Below are 21,675 nucleotides of genomic sequence, written 5' to 3'. Positions count from 1 at the left end.
GATGAAGAGGTAACTGACTGCCCAGGCACCAAATGCTTTCCCTTCTATCTGCAGTGTTGACCCTGTCCACTCCTTCCTCCTTAAAAATAGATTTTGTTTCTTTGAGGAGTACAGAAGAGACATGAAGTCCTGGGAATTACAAAGATTGTTTATTAACGGAATCAACCTTAACATGGGACTGTCACTATTTTATTTCTTTAAAAAAGCTTCCACATGAACAATTTAATTTTAGATTCTATTTTTTGCTCCCTATCATAATTGAAGCCAGAGGTCACTCTGCAAGGATGAGAAAGGCACAGCTAATGGAGAGAATTCCCTCTGACTCTGGAGCAAAACACTGTGGGGACTTGACTCGTGTCCCAAAGTTGCCAGATCGTGCATCTAGAAGCACAGACCACAGATATTAGATAAAAGAGGTAGAGACAAGGAGGTGGGGGAGAAATGTGGAAGTACCAGACAGAGGGGATTTCCATCGGAGAAGGACCTAGGGAAGTAAGCATCAGCATTCTCCAATCCCCCTCCCCACCCCCCGCCCCCCCACCCCCCATCATCTCTACTCCCTGATGACTGGATGACTGATTCAGCCCTACTTTCCCCATATCTGGGGCTGCAGCTCTGGAGCAGGGCGTGGAGGGTCGGGCCACCTCTGAAGGACTGCCAACATTTAAGAGCCAGTCAGGGATTTGGTCTGCTTTGCTGCCTGCTTGGTGATTGGGCTTATTCAGGACATCCAAGTCTACCCTTGGGACCTCAGAGTTTCTGCGCTTTGGAGTCCTCCCTGGAGTCTCTGTATTCCCTAGTGACATGGAGGAACCTAGTGATATGGAGGAATCGCTGCTTTCTGGGGTCCTCAGGGCTGCTCTCTACCATCTCAGCTCCAGGAAGAACATCTGAAACTGCAAAGCTGTGTGAAAAGAACCAATCCAGCGCCTGAGAGGACAAGGCCTGGTTAGATACAACGAACACTACAATCAATCCCGAGGAGGGTCCAAATTACTGGAAACAGAATTCTTTAACATTTCCTTTGGTGGGGGAAACAGTACATTATTTCTTGTCCGTGCATTCAGAGTAATATATACTCTTCTGACCCAGATTCATATGCAAAAGGAGGGAGAACTGAATCCTCCTTAAACTTTTCTCCGTGTCTACCGTGTGAAGTCACTGTGCTAGGCATTTTCACAGATATTTATTTTAAGTAATCTTTAAAGAAAACTGCATTAAGGAAGCCATTATTAGGCAAAAGACTATACTGTAGTATCTCAACACATTTACCGTTTTAAATGAAGCATGAAAAAGTAGACAGAAGTAAAGCCTTTTTTTTTTTTTAAATGACCACTTGCGCTTAGAATATGTCCCTTTAAGAAAACCCACGTGAATTTTTACCAGCTCTGGCTGTGGAAACCAGAGAGTGGAACACAGCACAGAGCAATCGAGTGCTTATTGAATGAATCGATGTCGAAGTTTTAGTAGCAACAGCAGACCCATCTCTGGGTTTGCCAGTGTGGACTCCAATCTAGAATCCTGGGAGGTGATACCACTGACCCAGGAACAGGATGCTCCGAATGTGGGGTTAAAGGAAATTGCTCCCATGGGACATTTCCTCAAATGTCCTTCGGAGGCACTGTAGCTGTGCCGCCACCCCCAACCCCTACACATACCAGTACGTGACTTTAGTCGAATCACGAAACACTTCCGAGGCTTGCTGTCCTCCCTGTGTCCAGGATTCAAATGTAAAATTTCTAACGCCAGGCCCGACTCATGGAAGGCACTCCACACAGGTTGGCTCTGTTTCTCAGTGGGCATATTTGTTCCTCCCCAGGGCCGCTCTCGTCCTGTGCTCCCACAAACTGGCCCAAATTTTTCTGCTACATTGACTTTGCCCGTCCGAGCTTCCACTGAGAGCAGAACCTTGATGTTGCTCAGAGCATGCTTCCCTAAGAGCAAACGCATGCTCCCCCAAACAAGGAAGAGACCAATTTCAGTGCCAGGAAGATGCCAGCCGGGTTTGGCTTGGCTGTGACACGGTCATTTCCCATATATTGGCCTGTGTAGCACGGATGGAGACTGCACCGTCCTCTGAGAATTTCACACATCTCACCAAAGGGTAAGATGATCTCCTTCCTGTGTTGGTGTCATAGCTGGATCGGGAGGGATATTTTCTTGTAAATTGAACAAAGCAAAGCAATGGCAAACAAGAATGATACCTGCCTGTGACTGACCCCTCGATGCCCCTTGCGTGGTCATTCCTGCCGTGAGAACCCAACAGGCTAGCCCTGATTTCAGGGGCTCTTGGGCTCTGTGGGAAGGGGTGACTATAGGAACTCCATGTGAGAACAGCCCGCCTTCCCCCCACCTTGAGCAGGAGACCAGCTCAGGGTTTATCCATCCCATCATCCCACAAGTTACCCTACAGCTAGAGTTTAATTACAGACTCTGTTTAGAAAACATGCCGGTGGGGACATCCTTGAAAAAGGAAGCCAGTATTTCAGGGCATGCCTCAAGCACTTCTAATGGCGGCCAAGCTCAGACCAGTTCATTTTGAAAGCCCATGGACCTGGTGTCCTAGCTGGGTCCACTTGGATTTTTCTAGAATCTAGCTCTTACTATTCAATGTTTCTCTCAGATATAAAGATTTTATTTATTTTTGGCAACAATAGCAATAACCTTTCGTTCTACCCATTTCACCACAGGAATTTAACAAGAGGTGCTTGGGCGTGGTAGAAATCCTATGCCTGTAGGACTGACGAGTAAATAACTGTGCATTCTATCCACCGTGCTTCCTCCTTATAGTTAGATCCCCTTGTAGGCGCTAAGGGAGGCTTTCCCTATGCATTTCTCTTGTATCCCCAGAACATTCTTTAGTGGAAGGCAGTTTAATGTTTGACAGCTTTGAGCCACTTTTTTCCCCCTTTTCAACCAGTCTCTTTAAGTCTACTTAAAAACAGGAAACCACACATCTCCACCCCGGCACCACCCCGCCATCCTCCAGCACCATCCGTTTCAGTTTGGATCTATAGTCTTTTTGCCTCTGAGCCTGGCCAGATGCCTGCTCCCACCTGGTGGAAACCCCTCCGGACACTCCCCAGGGGTTGTACACGCAGCCCTTGTCCAGGACATTCAGGATTTGGTCTCCTGGGCTGCACGCACTCTCTCCTCCCTCACCGCGCTGTCCCTCCTGAGTCATTGCTACCATTCCTGGCTCTGACTTCCCCTTCTCTGCAGAACTGTTCCAGCAGCCTCCTTAGTACATTCTTATCATAAAGTTTGTTTTAAAGAGGAACTGCCCCTCTAAAAAGAGAATACACTGGAAAGGGCTGTAGCCTGTTCTCTGTGCCCACCTGGAGCCCCCCCAATCCCCCAGTATTTCAACTTACATTCAATGTGCTTCACGTCTCTGTCCGGGGTGCCTCTGTCTCTCAACTCTGACTTCTGAGCACTGGCAGTTAGAACAGGAAGGAAGTTACTGAGAAAAAAAAAAATGTTTTAAACCTACTAGTAGAGGAAACCCTGGGCTGTCTCAAATCCTGTTCTGCACGGCATATCTCTTGATCAGCGAACTCTGAGCAGCATTCTTGTCCCTTAATGGCACATGTGGGAGCATGACCGCCCATGTGAACATGGATATGCATGAATGTTCATGCAAGGGTGTGGAGGCTGCAGCCGGGAGTGCTATGAATAATTGAGCGATGCGGCTACAAATCAAGTCATTTCAGTGCAGGCGCTTACTGAGGCTCCTGGTCTAAAACCAGCAGCAATAATTCCCACAGGCTTCACTCTGTATCACTAACGTCTGTTCCTGCGGGGTCTCTGCCAGCTCCTTTATATCAGCCAGATTTGTTGAGAGTCTGCTGGCAGCGAATGTAGGGTGCTAGGAAGTTATGAACGTTAACTGCATATATTTGGCCCTACATTTTAAAATGTGTCCTCAAACAGATTTTTAGAGGTTTGTTGGACATAGTTTCAAGATGTAGCTCTGTATTGCAGGGCAACCAAATGTCATTTGTTGTCGTTTTCACTATATTTTTCCTTTAAATAAAAAAAAATGCTAAAGCACTGCTTTTGATTAAACCTAGGAATGCAGATGACAAAGTAAAGTGAAACGTCTTTAATTCATACTTCTCTAACCCAGAATTTGTGAGAATTTCACAAGTTCTAAAATTGACTTTGTACCATATTTGAGGAAATGGTTTGTGAAGTGATTTAAGTGAGAAGACGTTGCAGGGGCCATATTTAAACCATGGGAGGGAGCAAGCAGGGTTTAAACACCCAAATCACATTGACTCCACACATTTTCATAGCAGCCACCATTGATAAATTCTTATTCATGCTAATATCTCAGTATTCAGTATTTGCATCGTTTCAATACGTTTAAAGCTGACTAGTTAAGCAGGTATATTTGGAGAGACTGACATTTGTTTTGTTGTCATTTAAATGCATTGCATTTTGTTCACTTGGCTTTATAAATTGATGCCCCCAGACATACTTTATCTGTAGTCAATGGAACAGAAACAATCAAGGAGAAGGTGGTCATTGGGTGGGAGGAAGGTGATTAATCTATAAAAATATAAAAAGGAAAACAGTATGTAAGTAAAATCAGTAAAAGCATTGAAAAGCAAATGCAAATTTAGTAATACATTTCAAAGTGGTATAGGTGGGAGATAGCCCTTGAAAGGAAGCATTTGACTACTGTATTATAGATCAAAGCAAACCTAAGCTTACACAGAAGACAGTCAATTTTGCAGCTCAGGACTCTCAAGAGGAGACACGTTTCTTCTTCCGGTAGCACTGGCTGAGCTCCTCTTTCCTCCCAGGTACTGCTGTTCTCGGCACCAGTGACACAGCCGTGGACGACACACAAAATCTCTGTGCTCTTGTGGAAGGAGACAGACGTGAACAAATAGCACAGGTGGAATAAAGTATTCGAAACAAGAGAGATTTAAAAATTGGAATGCGATTTGTGACCTATGTGCTGCTTCTCCTGTCATTTTCCATGTGATTAGGGGAAAAGGTCTCACAAAGTTAAACAGGAGTATTTTTTAATGTTTTTGCTAAGCCCAATATGTCCTCACAATTTTTCTTTTTTTAACAATTACTTTAAAAAGTTTAATTTATTGGGGTGACGCTGGTTAAACTTATATAGGTTTCAGGTGTACAATTCTGTAATATATCATCGGTACATTGGATTGTGTGTTCACCAACCCCAAGTCAAGTCTCCTTCCATCACCAGTTATCCCTGCTTTATCCTCTTCAACCTCCCCCACCCCCTTTCCCTCAGGTAATCACCATCCTCCTCACAATTTTTCTTAATCCAGTGCTTTTGGCACAAACGTTGGAAGGTACAGAAGCCCCTAAAATGCCTACAGAATCAGAATGTACATGTGGAGTGTGTGTTTATTGGGGGAGAAGAGAGCATTTATAACTCTCACTAAGTTCTTAAAGGGGCCCAGGACCTTGAAAGGATTCAGGATTGCTAATTCAGAGCCTCTTCCTGATGCAGCAATGGAGGTTCAGTATGTTGGAGGACGACTGCCCCGTTCTCCTAAAATATCTACTAGCATCACAGTCCAGGCAGGGATTACCTGCCATTTCTCAGGAAATCGCCATTTCTCATTTTCTTCTGCTGTGGTTCATTGTTCACATGGATTTGTCAGGAGGGATAACAGATTAAGAAGCTCCTTAAAGAAGATTAAATGGCAGACACTCCTCTTCCAGCTCATCCTGACTGAGGTGCACTGTGGACTGGGGCTCCCTTGCCCATGCCCAGCTTCTGCAATATGCCATGAACATGCTTGTCATGGTAGTAAGAAGGGTAGGAAGGACTTACTTAGCCTTCTAATACCAAATGCAAATAACCAGAAGTTGGAAATCTGCATAGGAATTTCCAGAAAAATAATCAAACCTTTGACGTATTTTTTCAGCTTTTCTTTGCTGTTATAAGGATACCACAGTAAGGTAAATTCTAGGCGGATCTTTTATGGGGTGTTCCTTGGCCGTGAGCCTGAAAAAGTGACATGGGCTGCGGACTCCTGAGTCTTCCCCTTTCTGCACGGCTGTATTTCTTGCAAGCTGCAAGTGCAGACAGTAAACGTTTAGAGAAGACCTTCTGCCTTGCAAGCTGTCTGTTCTGACATGTGTGCGGCGGCACAGACAGCAGCCTGGGCTGGAGGGAGGAGCTGCAGTTCAGGCAGGCATCCCGGCCTCCCGGCTCTGTCGTTGTCAGTGTGCCCCTGGGCCAGTGCTTTTCCATTTCTGAGCCTCAGTTTTTACATCTGCAAAAGAGGAATGGCATCAGCCTGTAGCGTTGCTGGAAGGTTGGAAATAACGTATGAGAAAGCATCTGACAGAGTTCTGACCTCAGAGCAAAGGCTTAATAAATGGCCCAGGCTAAGAAAATCATTCCCACCATTATTATTTCATGATTTTTCTCAGCACATTTTGTTCCTTATTTCTGCAGAGCAACTCTTAGCACGACTAGAAAAGAGCTGTTTTCCAGAAAGCAACAACAACAAAAAACCGCAACAAACAAACAAAAAAAAACCTCATTGATACAGATAACAGTACCAGGTAAAATGGTTACCATATGGAAAGGGGGCTGGGGAGAGATTGAAGAGGGTAAAGAGGGTTAAATATATGGTGACGGAAGGAGACTAAACTTTGGGTGATCAGCCGACAGTACAATATACAGATGCTGTGTTACAATAAGTTGAAACTTAGGTATTCTCATTAATCAATGTCACCCTCATAAATTTAACTTTAAAAATACATAAATAATAAACTGAAAAAGAAGAGTTGTTTTCATTGAAGCACTCACAATCAGCCGGCATAAATCTCAAATATTGCTTCCTCCTTCTTTGAAGCTTCCCTTGGCTGATTAAAAAAGAGTGTGTGTTTTTTCTGAACTCCTAGAGTGTTCATTGTTTATACAATGTAATTTAGTGCTTTAGTAAACACTGCCTTGTATTATTAGGTAATTATTATTAGGCTTATGTGTTCACACAAATATAAAGCCCATGAGGAAAGGGCTGTGTCTTACATACCTTGAATTCCTGGGAGTGCCTTGACTGAATCCTGCCAGACTTTGAGTAAAATTCTTCTGCCTGCATTCTTCCTTCTTCCCCTCCCCCTCCACCTCGTTCCTCTGGTGATACCGTTGCCTTGGGGAAGAAGAAGTATGGTCATGTGTTTGCAGGGGTTACTGACACCAACTTTACTTTTCATATAGATGACATATTAAACTACATCATGCAAGTTTTCATAGCCTTGGCATAAAGGTTCATTTCTCAATACAAATCTCCTGTTGGGTGTGTAACTTGCAAATATTTTCTTCCAGTATGTAATTTGTCATTTTATTCTCTTATGAGTTTTTTAGATAGCAAAAGTTTTGAATTTTGATGAAGCCAAAAATATTCGCTTTTTCCTGTTACAAGTTGTACTCTCACTGGCAAATCTAAGACTTCTTTGGTTAGTTCAAGGCCCTGGAGATTTTCTCTTATTGTTTCTAAAAGGTTATAGTTTCACATTTTCCATAGAAGTCTGATACATTTTGAGCTAGCTCTTATGCAAGGTGTGAGATTTAGGTGTGGAGTTTTAGGTGCATGAAGTGTGAGACTTCGTTGTTCATTCTCCAGCTCCAGTTGTTGAACAGGCTGTCAGTGTCCCCTCAATTTATTTTATACCTTTGTCAAAAATTAACCGGGCACATTTGTGTGGGTCTATACCTAGGTTCTCTATTCTGTTTCATTGCTTGTGTGTCTACCCTATGTCAGTACTACACTGTCCTGACTACTGTAGCTATATAGAAAGCCTTAGTATTAGGAAGAATAATTCCTTCCCACTATACTTTTTTCTTTTGGCTATTTCTACAGTTTCTGTTTTCATATAAATTTTAGAATAAACTTATCTTTGCAAAAAGTCTGCTGAAAATTTTATAAGAAATTGCAATAAAAGAGAATTGGTATCTTTAGTATGTAGAGTCTTCTAATCAATAAATATGGTATAGCTCTCCAATTATTTAGGTCTTCTTTGATCTCTTTAATCATCTCTTTGTAGTTTTTAATAATATAAATCCTGTACATGTTCTGTTAGATTTACACCTAAGTATTTTATTTTATTTAGAGCAATTATAAATGGCACTACTTTTATTATTGTTATTTTTAATTTAAAAAGGATATATTAGAATTTATTTACACATGAGAACAAATGTTTCCCCTTCAAACTTGTCATATGTGGAGGTTATTTGCCCATTTCAATCATCTTTTTCTTTCATTTTTTAAAAAACTGAGGTATAATTGACATTATAACATTATATGAATTTCAGGTATACAGCATCATTAATGACTCAATATTTGCATATATTGCAAAATGATCACCACAATAAACCTAGTTACCATCTGTCACCATACATACAATTTTTTTCTTGTTATGAAAACTTTTAAGTTCTATTCTCATAGCAACTTTCAAATGTGCAATACTGTAGAGTATTATTACAATCTTTGTCTTGTTTTGGTGTCAAAAATTTCCGTGTTGTTAAAACCGACCTCATGAAATGAGTTAGGAAATCCTCCCTCCTCTCTATATTCTCAAAGAGAAGATCATATTTTTAATTTATGTTATTTTTTCAAGATTCACAATTTGCTCTGGAGCATCCATTACCACAGTAGCATATGAAGGGGAAGAGGGGCCAGCCTTGTGCATTGTTTCTTCACATTAGTGCCTTCCCCTCTGGAGTCCACTGTGCTTTAGTAAGAGTTGGAAGCTCAGTTTAGGAGGTTCCAAATGTAGAGGAAATGTGACTTTGATGTGTATCTTTCCCCTCACTGGTATTTTAAGCAACACTAAAGAGAGATTAGAGATTAGCTCTTGGGTAAGCAGCTTATAGGACAGCTAAAGTTTTAATCACGTTCTAGTTACTTAGTACCCGCCTTTTAACTCTTTTCCTGTATATAACTAATAATACTTTCCCATCTGCCAGAAGGGATCAAAAACCAAGGATTATAGAGCTAAGGAATATAGATTTCTTTTTTAAAAAAAAGCATTTATATTTAGTTTCAAATTTTACAAACAGTAAAATGCACTCTTCTGTGGTATACCATTCTTTGAGTTTTGACAAATGCATAGAGTTGTATATCAGCCACTACAATCAAGATACCAAATAGTTCCATCACCCTTCAAAAATCCCTTGTATTTTCCCTTTATAGTCAACCCCGGCCACCACTGATCTGTTCTCTAACCCTATCGTTTTGCTTTTTCCAAAGGTCATAAATGAAAACAGACAGTATAGAGACTTTTGACTGGATTCTTTCACTTAATAAAATCTGTTTAATATTCATCTATGTCATTATATCTATCAATTTATTTTTCTTCTTTTTTTTTTCCTTTTTGGATCAGCAAGTTTTCTGAGCAAGCTTATTTCTCATGTCTGTGAAATCTTTGTGTCCAGCACACCCAAAGTTTTACCAGAGAAGTTCCTTGGTGATTCATCACCTTGTTTAGAGCAATATGACCACATTACTTGGTTGATGAGATTGAAGATAGACAACTGACCAAAAGCCAGGCACCTACTAGCCAGCAACAAATGGTAGAAGAGCTCTGTCTAACAGGGGCAGTGTAAAGTGACTGCTGATTGGCCAGCCTACTCAAATCCTCTAAGTAGTGTCAGAATGAGCAGCCACTTGGAACTGGGAACAGTGGTTGCATTCCCTGAAGGTACAAGATGACCAGATCTTTAGAACTTCACAGTGGTTTGAGCAATGTTTCATTCTCCACAAAGCCCTACTGAGGGTGGTTGAGTTCCTGCTTTCATACTTCCCCTTGTACCTCATACTTTTGCTCTATCCACTATTCTTGGTTTCTAGATGTTCAAAAATTCCTTCTGTTATCATTTCCTTACTATTTCAAGAACTTTGTGTATCATTCACTTTAGGATAGTTTTTCAAATGAAATTCTTGACCTTTTCATACACCGGCTACCCCTCACTCTCCACGCTCCTAGATCTCCCTTGGAGGAACAAGAGCTATGACAAAGTACTGCCACCTCCACCCGCCCCCCCCCCCCCCCAACTGAGAATCACTGGGCTACAAATCCTGTTACAAATAAATGTGGTTTATGTCTCTCAGGAGTGTCAGAACAGCAAAAAAAAATTGAGAATGCTGGCATGCTAAATCATTCATCTTACATATGAGGAGACTGAGACTCAAAGAGGTGGCAATGTTTTCACAGACCAGAGAGGTGGTCAAACCAAGCCTACACAAGGGTTTAGAATAGCACTTCTCAAATATCAATGTGCAAACAAATCACCTTGGTACCTTATGAAAATGCAGATTCTGATGCAGTAAGTCTGGAGGAGGGTCTGAGAGCCTGAATTTCTTACCAGTGCCCAGGTGGTGCCGATGCCATTACACTTTGAATGTAACATTGTTGTTGTTTCCACTGCCTTTGTGAATTGCAGTCCTTCATTCTCAAAGGGATGAAGAGTGTGTGAGGATTTGACAGGTAAGCATGTAAATATCCATATGCCTGGTGTGTAGAAAGGAGCAGAGGAAGATGGGAATGGGAATGGAGACACAGAGGAGGACATGAAAGGACCCATCCAGAGACAAAACACTCTGCAGACTCTGCCTTCAAAACTACCATAAATTTGCTAAGGACCAATGGGGAAAGTGTATAAAAACAACAACCCGGTAAGCTCTTTAGCTGCCCATGTAATCTTGTTGGGGCTGCACCTTAAGAATCTTTTCCTGCCCAGGAAGGAGTAGTAACAATTCAGAGAAGGCACACTGCAGGTCACTGGCAAGGCATCAGAGTGGCCAACAACACATGCTTCTTGGTCCATGTCTGCTTAGCTGTTGTAGAGTAGAAAGGTGTTTCCAGTCTTAGGCCTTGCTTCTAGCTCTCCTATTAACTTGATATGCAGTCTTGAATAAGTCACTTAATTTCTGTATGACAAAATTTTCAGACATTAATGATACTGGCATATGGGCTAGGTCCCTTTAAAAACTACACAAAGTGATGTACAAATTAATACTAGTGACTTAATGCAATTGAAGGACTGAAGCCAGGGTTCCACTGACCTGGATTATAACCTGAGCCTCACACTCTGAAGCCTTTGGGTATGAACATGCAGCAATCAATTCTCCAATATGTGTCGACAGTGACGAGTTCCCAGCTATCAGTTGGGCTCTTTCTCTGTCAAGTATTACTGAGTTTTATGTTATTTCTGCTTGGTGGTCCTGCCTCTCTGAGGAAATGCATACAATACCAATTAGGAAAAGATACTGTATATTTCTCAGTGTCACTGCTCACTTGTTCAGTGTCTCTACTACAGTAGGGGGCACTGTGGTTCACTCCCTTCTTTTCAGTAAAGTCTCATAAAATTATGTCATGGTGTGTGTGTGTGTGTGAGAGAGAGAGAGAGAGAGAGAGAGAGAGATTATATACAAGGTGGGGCAAAAGTATTATGCAGAACATAGAGTTTACTCTTTTATTATTTATTCATTATTGTATTATTTTCCATACGAACCAGCATAAACCTACTTTTGCCCCACCTTGTACATGGGTGAGTGCGTGTCAGGAAAGGGAAGGCATGGAGAGGAGCAAGGACTAAAGGTGGGACTGGAGATGGCCAAAAGATATTGAAGCATAAATTGCAAATCCACTCTTGGATATAACACTGTGTGTGTTTGTGAACTTGATACCTATTTATTGAGGAGAGAGAGAGCCCAAGTCAGTTTTGTAAGAGTATCCAATGACCAGAGAACTCGTAAGCCTCTCCCCATCTCACCCCATTTCTTTGCATCTGGGCTGGGGCTCTAATCTGATGAAGGTGGGATTAGATGGCCTGAGGGTATTACAGAGAGTAAATCAGGATGCAAAGATCCTTTATTCATCTACTGTGAAGAAGGCAACTGGGCCGCATCTCGGAGCAACATCCAGCTCAACTTCTGGTAAGTGTAAGCATGGTGTACGATCAAAGGGCTTTGGGAGTGGGGTGGGGGTGGATAGGGCTCTAAAACAAAGAATGGAAGAAGAGAACACCCTGAACCCCTGGGCCTGGATTGGCCCTGGGAATGAAAACGGAAGAAAACGTTACGGAAATGCACCCAAACTTCCTCATAATGCCATGTGATAAGCTAATAAAAGAAACTTGAGTATTGCAAGGTCCCTGCAAACCTTGATTACAAAATTTATTTAGAAGAATCGCCCCCCCTTTGTGTGTGTGTGTGTGTGTGTGTGTGTGTGTGTGTGTGTGTGGCTCCATAGAAAACAGTTTTCTGGGAAAGGAGTGATCTGAGCACTAAATGACCACAGAGCAAACAGGTCTTGACTCCCAGGATGTGCTTGAAAACTTGGCTCAGGCACCCAGAGGCTGGAGAGAAGGAGCCAGAGCCATCATGGGCATGACTGACCGCAGTGCAGTGTGGGTGGCTTACCCTGCTCCCTCTGAGGTCAAAGTGTTTGTGTGTTCCAATGTGAAGCAAGGTACTTGATGGATTTTTGTTTTTGTTTTTTCATGGCTTTGGTTGGGTTTCCTTATTTCTCAAATTATTTGATTCTCTCTGCTTCAGCAGGACCCTGGGTGACATTTATGGGCCCAACTCCCCTGGAGGAAACAGTACTCCTGTACCTACTGCTTCCCCCCTATCTCTTACTCCATCAACAGTGAAATTGCCTATCTGCCCATACCTTTGCTGAGGAAACTGGAAGTCTGGGGTGATAATAGCAGCATCAGAAAGTTGACCCAAGAAGCCTCTGGAACTGTTTTCCCTTAGCTGGAATTTATGGAGGACCATCCTCTGTAGCTTCCTGCAGCTTCCTGCTGCCTTGGTCTAATCCCAGCTGCTTCCCTACAAAATTTTGCCTTGAAATATTACATCATTCCATTCACTTATTTCTGCAGAAGAGTAGTTTTTAAGCTTCAAATGTGGGAGGGCAAACATTGCTTAAAAAACAGGAATATATTCTGCTTCACATAGGAATGGATTGTTTGATACTTTTAGAGGCAAAAATGTGAAATGTCCTCTTATTGTCAAAATCAAGTCTGATACTAGATTCAGGGTCATTTAGCTCCAGGGATGCCCTTGGAATTCATAGCAAAGCATGGTCGGGATAAGTTCAGCCTTCCGTGATACCTGTGACAGGCAGGAGTGACTTCCTATATAGGAAATGGTCATATTTGTTCTGTCCCTCCCAAAGGTTCTACAGGGAGAGCTGGAGGGCAGATATCAAACAGAAACACTCTAGGGGTTGTGATTGTCCTAGGTACTTAAAAGAAATATTGGACACGAGGCACACACAATAAACACAATGACAATTATGATCCATTGTGCAAATCCTTAGGGCTATGAAGATCCAGGGATTAACCAGGCAACTGTGATGTAACTTTTTGTGAGAATATATCTATCTAAAAGCCAGAATGATCGGTCAACCAGTCGCTATGATGCTCACTGACCACCAGGGGGCAGATGCTCAATGCCGGAACTGCCTCCTGCTGGTCAATGTGCTCTCACAGCCAACCTCCCTCAGCTGGCCAACCTCCCCCGATTCCCCTATCCCTCCCCTTGTTCCCCATGCCCGAATTTGTACTCCAAGCCTCTAGTTCTTTATATAATGCATCACACTTTGAGTAAGACATGAACTCTGTCCAAGCTTAGAGTTGCAACTTCAAAATTATATAAACATGCAAAAGAAACTTAGAAGAAAAAATAAGTGTAATCAGGGGGAAGTAGAAGTCAAGTGCCGTTTTAAAATTCTTTGGCATTAACGTTAGGGGGCTCAAAAGTATCCAAGGAGGGCAGAATTTCTTCTAAGATAGAAACCAGGAATAAGTTACTAGTTGGGGCATTTGAGGGACACAGAGGATCGCTCAGTAAGAGCAGATGACAATCTCCTCTTGGGTGCATGACCAGGGCTCTTCAGCCTGTGGCCCAAGAAAAGCTGAACCTGTGTCGCAACCATAGATTTGTTTGCACGGCTTCCTCGACTCCCAGAAGGTCTCGTATCTAGTTACTCTTTTTTTGGTACTTTTCACCAAATACTCCATTTACATTATCTCATTTAATTTTCTCTATGACCCAAAAAAGAAGGTATTATTTAATTCATTTTACAGATAGACTTAAGCTCAGAGAAGTTATGCAACTTATTCAAGGTCACTTTGCCAGTTTTGTAGAGCAGGAATTTGAAGCTGTGTTTATTTGATTCTAAAGCACCTACTGTTTACACTATATTGCCCCCAAAGGTTAATTTGACTAATTTGGTTTATCTTAGGCCCTCACATTACAGGCTCTGGATCTAACATAGTAGGATCCTAGTTAGCATTGTCAGATGAAATAGAAGATTCGCAGTTAAATTTGAATCTCAGATAAACAACAACATCTTAAGTATATGCATATCCCAAATATTTAATGGTACATAGTTATACCCCAAAATTATTTGTTGTTTATCTGAAATTTAAATTTAACTGAGTGCCCTATATTTTCACTTGCTAAACCTGGCAATCCTAATTTTAGTAGGTTCCCCAGATGAGAGAAAAGAAAGTTTGTGGTTTCTGACTATTGTGAAAGAATTGGGAAGTCATAAAAGCCTGATCTGCCAGAAATTCTCTAGTTTATCTCCATGGCTTTGGCAGAACTGGGATGTGCCAGTTGCTGGTGGCACACTCTGATGCCACTGGTGATTCCCATGGCCTGAACCACACTTCGGAGAGGCACCGACATTGCCTGTTTGCTGGGGCAGGGGAGTGCCCACAGCACAAGAATTGGATTCAGTGAGCAGAGGAGCTGGGAGGGCACTTCCTAAGCCACTGGGGGCTTTGTAAAGTGAAGATCCGCTGATGCCTTCTCTATGGTTTGATGCAGAAGGTCACAGGGTCAGACTCTGTGGGGGCAGAGTTTTAGTCCAATTCAGGGTTTTAGTCCAATTTCTTCATTTGTTTATTTACTCATTTGACAAATATACATGGCATACGTAGTAAAGGCCAGGTACTGTTGTCGGTTCTGGGATCACAGAAATCAACAAAAACTGGAAAAGCAGCCCATATTCCAAAGGGGGATTAAGACAAAATCCTTGTCATGAGTAGGTCATCCAGGGGTCTGGCCAGGTTCACCATCTCTGGTTCCAGCTCACAAACTAGTCAATGTGTTTCTTTGAACAACTTGAAAATTGGCAGGACAGGATGAAAGTAGTAAGTTGGAAAAAAAATATCTTGGTGGTAAGGATTTAAAATGATTTTGAAAGTAATAAGAAAAAGTTGATGAAGTTATACAACATAATATTTGAGGGATGTGCAGTGTGGTAGAAAGAGAAATAAAAGGCTAGCACAAGCCAAAGATTGTCCAGGAGAATTGAAGCTAAGGATATTAGCATAAATCTATAATGGGTGAAACAAAGAATTCAATGAAAACAAAGCTTCCAGGTAGTGGATTATGAAAGGGGTTGGCTCAAGATGAGGGATTAAGGCTATTTGGGAGTTCTTTGGAGCTTTTTAGGATCTTCCTTCCTAAGGTAAATATTATCAACTTTTTTGATGGAAAAGAAAAATTATTTTAGCTTAGCACATTTGTTTTTTAAATATACCTTTGTTAATCATGTTCTTTGATTTATACTTGAAGAGTGACAATGCACATTTCTACAGCTAAAATGAAAGTCTGGGAAAACCATATTAGATAGGCCCATGATTTGGATAGGAAAAAATGTCAAAAATTTCTGAGAAATGTGTAGCTGAAGAACCTCATGTCTGGATATGAAGTTAAATCACAAACTTACTACTTAATTACTCTGCATCGATTTTCGTGTGTGTGTGTGTGTGTGTGTGTGTGGTGTGTGTGTGTGTGTGTGTTGGGATGTATTGCATACTTTCATGGGCATTGGTAACCCTGATTCAGAGCTACACCTGTCCAGACAATTACATTTCCACACCATCGCTGCCTCCTCCCTGCCAGCTCTGAACTAGGAGAGAAGTCTCTAGATCACGTGAGGATTAAATAAAGTAAAGACTATAAAGAACAAAGGCCATAACAATGGGTCAGCAAACATTTAGAGTCTGATTATTTTGCAGCTGGGTGGAAAAATGTGTAAAGCTTAAATAATATGATAATATGTCAGGGCTGTAAAGACTGTAGATATCATTTAGTCCATTCTCCTCCCTTTACATATAATGAGACTGGTGATCGCAGAGCGGCAGTAGGCCATTCCAGAAAATCACATGGAAAGCTAGTGGCTGATTTACTAGAACAACGTATCTACCTAGATTCTTGAAATCTATTGGTTGTCAATTTGTATTCCACTATATTGAGTGTCTCCATCAATTTATACTGTGATTTATTTAAAATATCTTTAAAAGATGATAACTTCTCCCCTATTGGGCCAACACAAAATACTTAAGCTTCTTTATCACGGTGTTTTTTCTTTCCCAGTTTACAGCAAACGTCTACTAAGCAACTGTCTTCATACCTTGAAGGGTCTTTTCTTCTCTCACAGTTTAAGGGGCCTGAAGAAGAAACATCGGCCACCAAAGGACCATAAGAATGAGTGACAATACTACTTTGGTTCCTCCAGCTTCAAACCAGGGTCCCACCACCCCACGCAAAGGGCCCCCAAAATTCAAGCAGAGGCAGACTCGCCAATTCAAGAGCAAGCCTCCTAAGAAAGGTGTGAAAGGGTAAGACAAGGATGAAAAATAAGACTTCCTATTGTTCCTTTTCTCCCATAAGACTACTTTGTTGTTGTTGTTTTAAATTAAATTTATTGGGTGACTGGATAACAGGATCATATAGGTCTCAAGTATATTGCACTGTGTGCTCACCACCCAAGTCAAATCTTCTCCTGTCACCCTATATTAGGCCCTCTTTTCCGCCCATCCTCCCACCCCTTCCCTTGGCAACCACCACACTGATGTCTGTGTCCATGAGTTTCAGTTTTATGAGTGAAATCATATGGTTCTTAGCCTTTTCTTCCAAGCTTATTTCACTTTGCATAATATCTTCAAGGTCTATCTGTGTTGTCTCAAAATGGCAGGATCTCATCTTTTTTTATGGCTGAGTAGTAGTCCATGGTGTATATGTGCCACATCTACTTTTGAGATTTAATGCTCACCATATTAAGCAAACTTACAAAAATTTCCACCCCATCTTCTATTTTCCTCTCTGCCACAATCTTTGCTGAGTCACACTTTTAGCCCTGGAATACTTTCTCTCTCAGCTCTCAGGTCTAAGGCCAAATATAACATGGCAAATGGAGCCATTCACAATGACCTTTGACTTGACCTCCCTGGCTTTTCTTCTTGACCACTCCCTTTCACCAATATACCCCATGTTTTCATTAGGGTTACAGAACCACTGGCCATTTCCAGAAATCACACTTTATTTTTATGGCTTCAATCTTATGTCTTAAGTTCTTTGTTTTTCTCTTTCTCTCCTTCGCAATGTCTTATTTTTCAACACACACTCATAAGTTAATTTCTTTTTGAAGCTGTTACTGACTTAGACAAATGTTATCATTAATTCCTTGCTTGCCTTTTGTACATTCAGCTATCATAATGTTTATTATTTTGTATTACATTTATTTGTTTTCATTTGTTTCTTGAGACAGAGCTCACTCAGAGAAAATTATTTATTTTTTCTCTCTCCTCCCTGAGCCTAACACAGTGTCTGGCACATAGAAGATGCCTAATACGATACTTTCGGGTAACTAAACAAATGAATAAATTAATCAGTTTAATTCCTTTCATATTGCTTTTTTTCATTCCAATTTCTATTTTTAAAAGTGAGGCTTGGCTAAAATTGCCCCACTGATCATTCTTTCTGGCCCTTGATTGTTTCAGGTTAATTTTTTACCCTGGGGAAATATCTCTCCATGAGACACACTGTTTAAAACCTGCCTGAGTATTATTTTCTTTACCTTAATTCAATGCAAACATAAGAAGTTTTTCAAATATAAAAGCTTAAGCCTCTTCTTCCCTCCTTGAGTTAGGAAACTTTCCACATGAGTCATTCCAGGACCCTTTTGTTCTGATCTCAGCTAATTTTTATTTTTTCCATAGGTTTGGAGATGACATTCCAGGCATGGAAGGGCTGGGAACAGGTGAGCCATTCAGAGACTAAAGTGAGGACATTACACTTGAAGTTGCATCTTCTTATCTGCTTCAGGCCAGTTGAAAGTTACCCGAAAAATCTAAGGCAGCAGTTCCTTTGAAGACCGAAAAATGCGGGGTTTTATTTTTGATCTCCTAAGTAGTAGTTAGAATGTGTGTGCCAAGAGGCAAACACTCTGAAAGAAATCAGGTTAGGCCCCATGTTTGTTTAATGAATTCTCTTGTCTTGTTCAACAACTATTGAGAGACTGTAATGGTGAATTGCAGACTTGTTACAAAGATTCTCAGTTAGTCTAGACCAGCTTCTTTATTTTTCGGAAGAGAAAGCTGAGACACAGCGGAATTAAGTGACAATCAGAGGCCACAAGTGAGGTACTGGAAACGAGGGTGGGGCCCGGAGAGCATTTCTACTCTGGCAGGCCAACCACTCCCTCAACTGCTTCCTCTTTTCACACATTCTCTGGCACCCAGAACAGGGCCCCACACACTGAAAGTATACAATGCAATATTTTTTTTCATTGCCTAGCGTTTTTATTCATTGAATAATGAATGCAAATTACTGCCTATTCTTTTAAAAAAATTAATAGGCTTTATTTTTTAGAGCAGTTTGAGATTTACAGGAAATTTAAGTAGAAAGTACAGAGTTCCTATACACACCCTCTGCTCCCCTCCTCCCCTGTACATAGTTTTTCTTATTCTTAATGACTTGCATTTGTTACAATTGATGAATCAATAGCGACACATTATTATTAACTAAAGTCCATAGCTTACAATAGGATTCAGTCTCCGTGTTGCTGTCCAGTTCTTTAGGCTTTGAAAAATGCGCAATGCCACATATGTAACATTACAGGTTCATACAGAAGAGTTTCACTGTCCCCCAAGTCCCCTGTGCTCTGTTTATCCCCACCCCCCAAATACGCCTAACAACCAATAATCTTTTTACTGTCTTCATAGGTTTGCCTTTTCCAGATTGTCATATAATTAGAGACATACAGTATGTAGCTTTTCCAGACTTCTTGCAGTTAGAAGTATTCTTTCACTTAAGGTTCCTCCATGTCTTTAAATGGCTGATAACACATTTCTTTTTATCACTGAATAATATTTCACTGCATGGTTGTATCACAGTTTATTTATCCTATTGAAAGACATCCTGGTTGCTTCCAAGATTTGACAATTATAAATAAAGCAGATATAGACATCCTTGGGCAGGTATTTGTGTAGACATGAGTTTTCAACTCATCCAATACACTTTTTGTTTAATCCTCATTGGAGGACATGTTTTTTTTTGTTGTTGTTGTTGTTGTTTTTTATTGATTTGAGAGAGAGAGAGAGAGAGAGAGAGAATATCAATGTGAGAGAGAAACATCAATGGGTTGCTGGTTGCCTCCTATACGAGCCCAGATCAGGAATCGAACCTATAACCTGGATATGTGCCCTGACTGGGAACCTGTAAGCTTTTGGTACACAAGATGATGCTCCAACCCACTGAGCTACACTGACCTGGGTTCATCCAATACACTGTTTTAAAAAAATCTACACTAATAAAAGCCTAGGTGGTCCTTGTGCACGACATTGTCACAAGATGGCCACCACAAGATGGCTCTGTGCACAGTGGAGGTGGGGCCCAGTGGCTGCTCTGCGTGGTGAGGCCTGGGGGGTCCCGCAGCTCCATGCAACACAGAGGAGGCCGGTCCCAGTGGAGAAGGCAGGCCGTGGCAGGGGAGGGTAGTTGTGGGCATCAGGGGAGCAGTTAGGCATCAATCAGGCCAGCAGGGGAGCGGTTAGGGGGAGATCAGGCTGAAGGCAGAAGCGGTTAGGGGCAATCAGGCAGGCAGGCTGGCAAGTGCTTAGGAGCCAGTGGTCCCAGATTGTGAGAGGGTACAGGCCAGGCTGAGGGACATGTCCACCTCCCCATGAACTAATTTTGTGCACTGGGCTTCTAATATATATATATATATATATTGATTTCAGAGAGGAAGGGGGTGGGAGAGAGAGAGAAACATCAATGATGAAACATCAATTGGATGTTTCCTACATGCTCCCCACTGGGGATTGAGCCCACAAGGGCATGTGCCCTTGACCAGAAGCAAACCGGGGACCCTTCAGTCCACAGGCTGATGCTCTATCCACTGAATCAAACCATCTAGATCTCCAATACACTTTTGATAAATGCTGGTATTCATAGCAATGAGTGTCCTTACCAGGCAATTCTCAGTGTACTTGCTTTTTGCAATTAAATGTTACTTCTGGAATCTCAAATAAATTTTATAGCCACTTTATAGAGCTCATGTGTTATTTTCCTAAATCAACTGCTTCTATATTTTGAACAGATATATTTAAGACTAGTAAATCCACTCTGGAAGATATCTTTAACTCTGCTAACATATTTGGAATAATAGAAAGAGATTTACACTAGAAGAAGGTTGAAGCCTTTGATTTGGTTCTAGTCCCATTTCTGCAAATGTGCAATTTTTTGCTAGATGTTTACTCTTTCTGGGTATCTACCAGCTTCTCGGTGACCTGGGGACAATAATAATTTATTTCTGGATTCAAGGGACTGGATTAGAGGATCCCTTGAAATCACTTCTCAATATGAGTTGGATGTAGGCATTTCAAAATGTAAAGGAGCTGAGGAATAAGTCAGAGAAGCCCAAGGAACCCACCTGGATTGGTAGGGAGTCAGGAGGCTATGGGTTTCCAGACCATGGGTGTTTAAAGCGCTCTTGTTTCTCATTTTAACCCTTGACCTGACTAGAATTCTACTTCTGGTCCCTCCTTAGTGGTTGTGCTTTGGGGAGGTCTTGGGTGATCAGTGAGATGTACCCCTACAAGGTAGCCCCAGTCAAAAGCCTTGGGTCACTTGCCCAAAAGAAGATGCAGAATAGAGCCAACAAAGATATCTGGAGGAGTGTGTTCTGGGGCCATAGGAGCCCTCAAAGGATTAATTAAGCAATTGGTCTGATCCTCTGGGTCTCAGGGCCATTTTAGATAACTTCCCAGTCACCTGGACAATGAATAGGAGAGAGGAGAAGGTATCTTCTGCCTGAAGTATGTCTTTTTGAGCAGAAAAGGCTCTCCTGGGGGTGAGGCTGACTTATAAATTCTTCTTCCCTTTCTTGCAGATATTACAGTGATTTGCCCTTGGGAGGCATTCAGCCACCTGGAGTTGCATGAGCTTGCTCAGTTTGGGATCATCTGAGGCACTTTCAACAGCATCTGCTATAACTTTGATTTCTTTTTCCCTATTGAGTCTTGAAACGCAGTCTTGTTCAGAAGTGGCTCCTTTTTCCTATGCAGTCATTTCCTATAAGTTTCTACTAAGAGTTCTAGTGTCAGACTCTCTCATAGAGTACAGTTTAGCTCAGAATAGTGGGGAAACATCAACTTTTGTTAGGGCATTTCAAACCTGACTACATTTTCCTATCAGCTGTGCGAAGTCATAAATATTTCTCTAAATATTTGTTTGTTATGTCCTCCAGAATGCCTATTTTTGCTAGGCATTCTTTATGATTAGTAAGTAATAGGCTTCTAAAATAACATTTATGTCACTCACCTCCCCTTCTCATTTAATAAAGAAAATATTTACTTTG

General features: G+C 41.5%; 2 protein-coding genes across 6 annotated transcripts in view; one reads left to right on the top strand and one right to left on the bottom strand.

Moving 5' to 3' along the window:
* ARHGDIB (Rho GDP dissociation inhibitor beta) overlaps positions 1–6,873 on the bottom strand; it is a 22,749-nt gene extending 15,876 nt beyond the window's left edge. Inside the window, exons 1-4 of one of the 5 annotated variants that reach the window (XM_081084267.1) lie at positions 6,812–6,846; positions 4,720–4,870; positions 4,484–4,554; positions 3,375–3,463 (exon numbers count right to left, since the gene is read on the bottom strand). The gene's annotated coding sequence lies outside the window, so the exon portion shown is untranslated. Of the gene's footprint in view, positions 1–1,658; positions 1,958–3,374; positions 3,795–4,483; positions 4,555–4,719; positions 4,871–6,811 lie in introns of those variants that run through there. The other 4 variants (XM_081084268.1, XM_081084270.1, XM_081084266.1 and 1 more) reach the window with 4 other exon arrangements.
* Positions 1,981–21,675, top strand: PDE6H (phosphodiesterase 6H). The gene is made up of 4 exons (XM_081084272.1): positions 1,981–2,104; positions 16,474–16,654; positions 18,035–18,075; positions 21,208–21,675. The coding sequence occupies exons 2-4, from the start codon at positions 16,521–16,523 to the stop codon at positions 21,282–21,284; spliced, it is 252 nt and encodes an 83-aa protein (XP_080940398.1). The 5' UTR covers positions 1,981–2,104; positions 16,474–16,520; the 3' UTR covers positions 21,285–21,675.

The sequence above is a fragment of the Myotis nattereri genome, assembly GCF_964212035.1.
Source record: "Myotis nattereri genome assembly, chromosome: 2".
NCBI lineage: Eukaryota > Metazoa > Chordata > Mammalia > Chiroptera > Vespertilionidae > Myotis > Myotis nattereri.
Note: the sequence above shows the minus strand (reverse complement) of the source record. Positions and strands in the feature narration are given on the sequence as shown.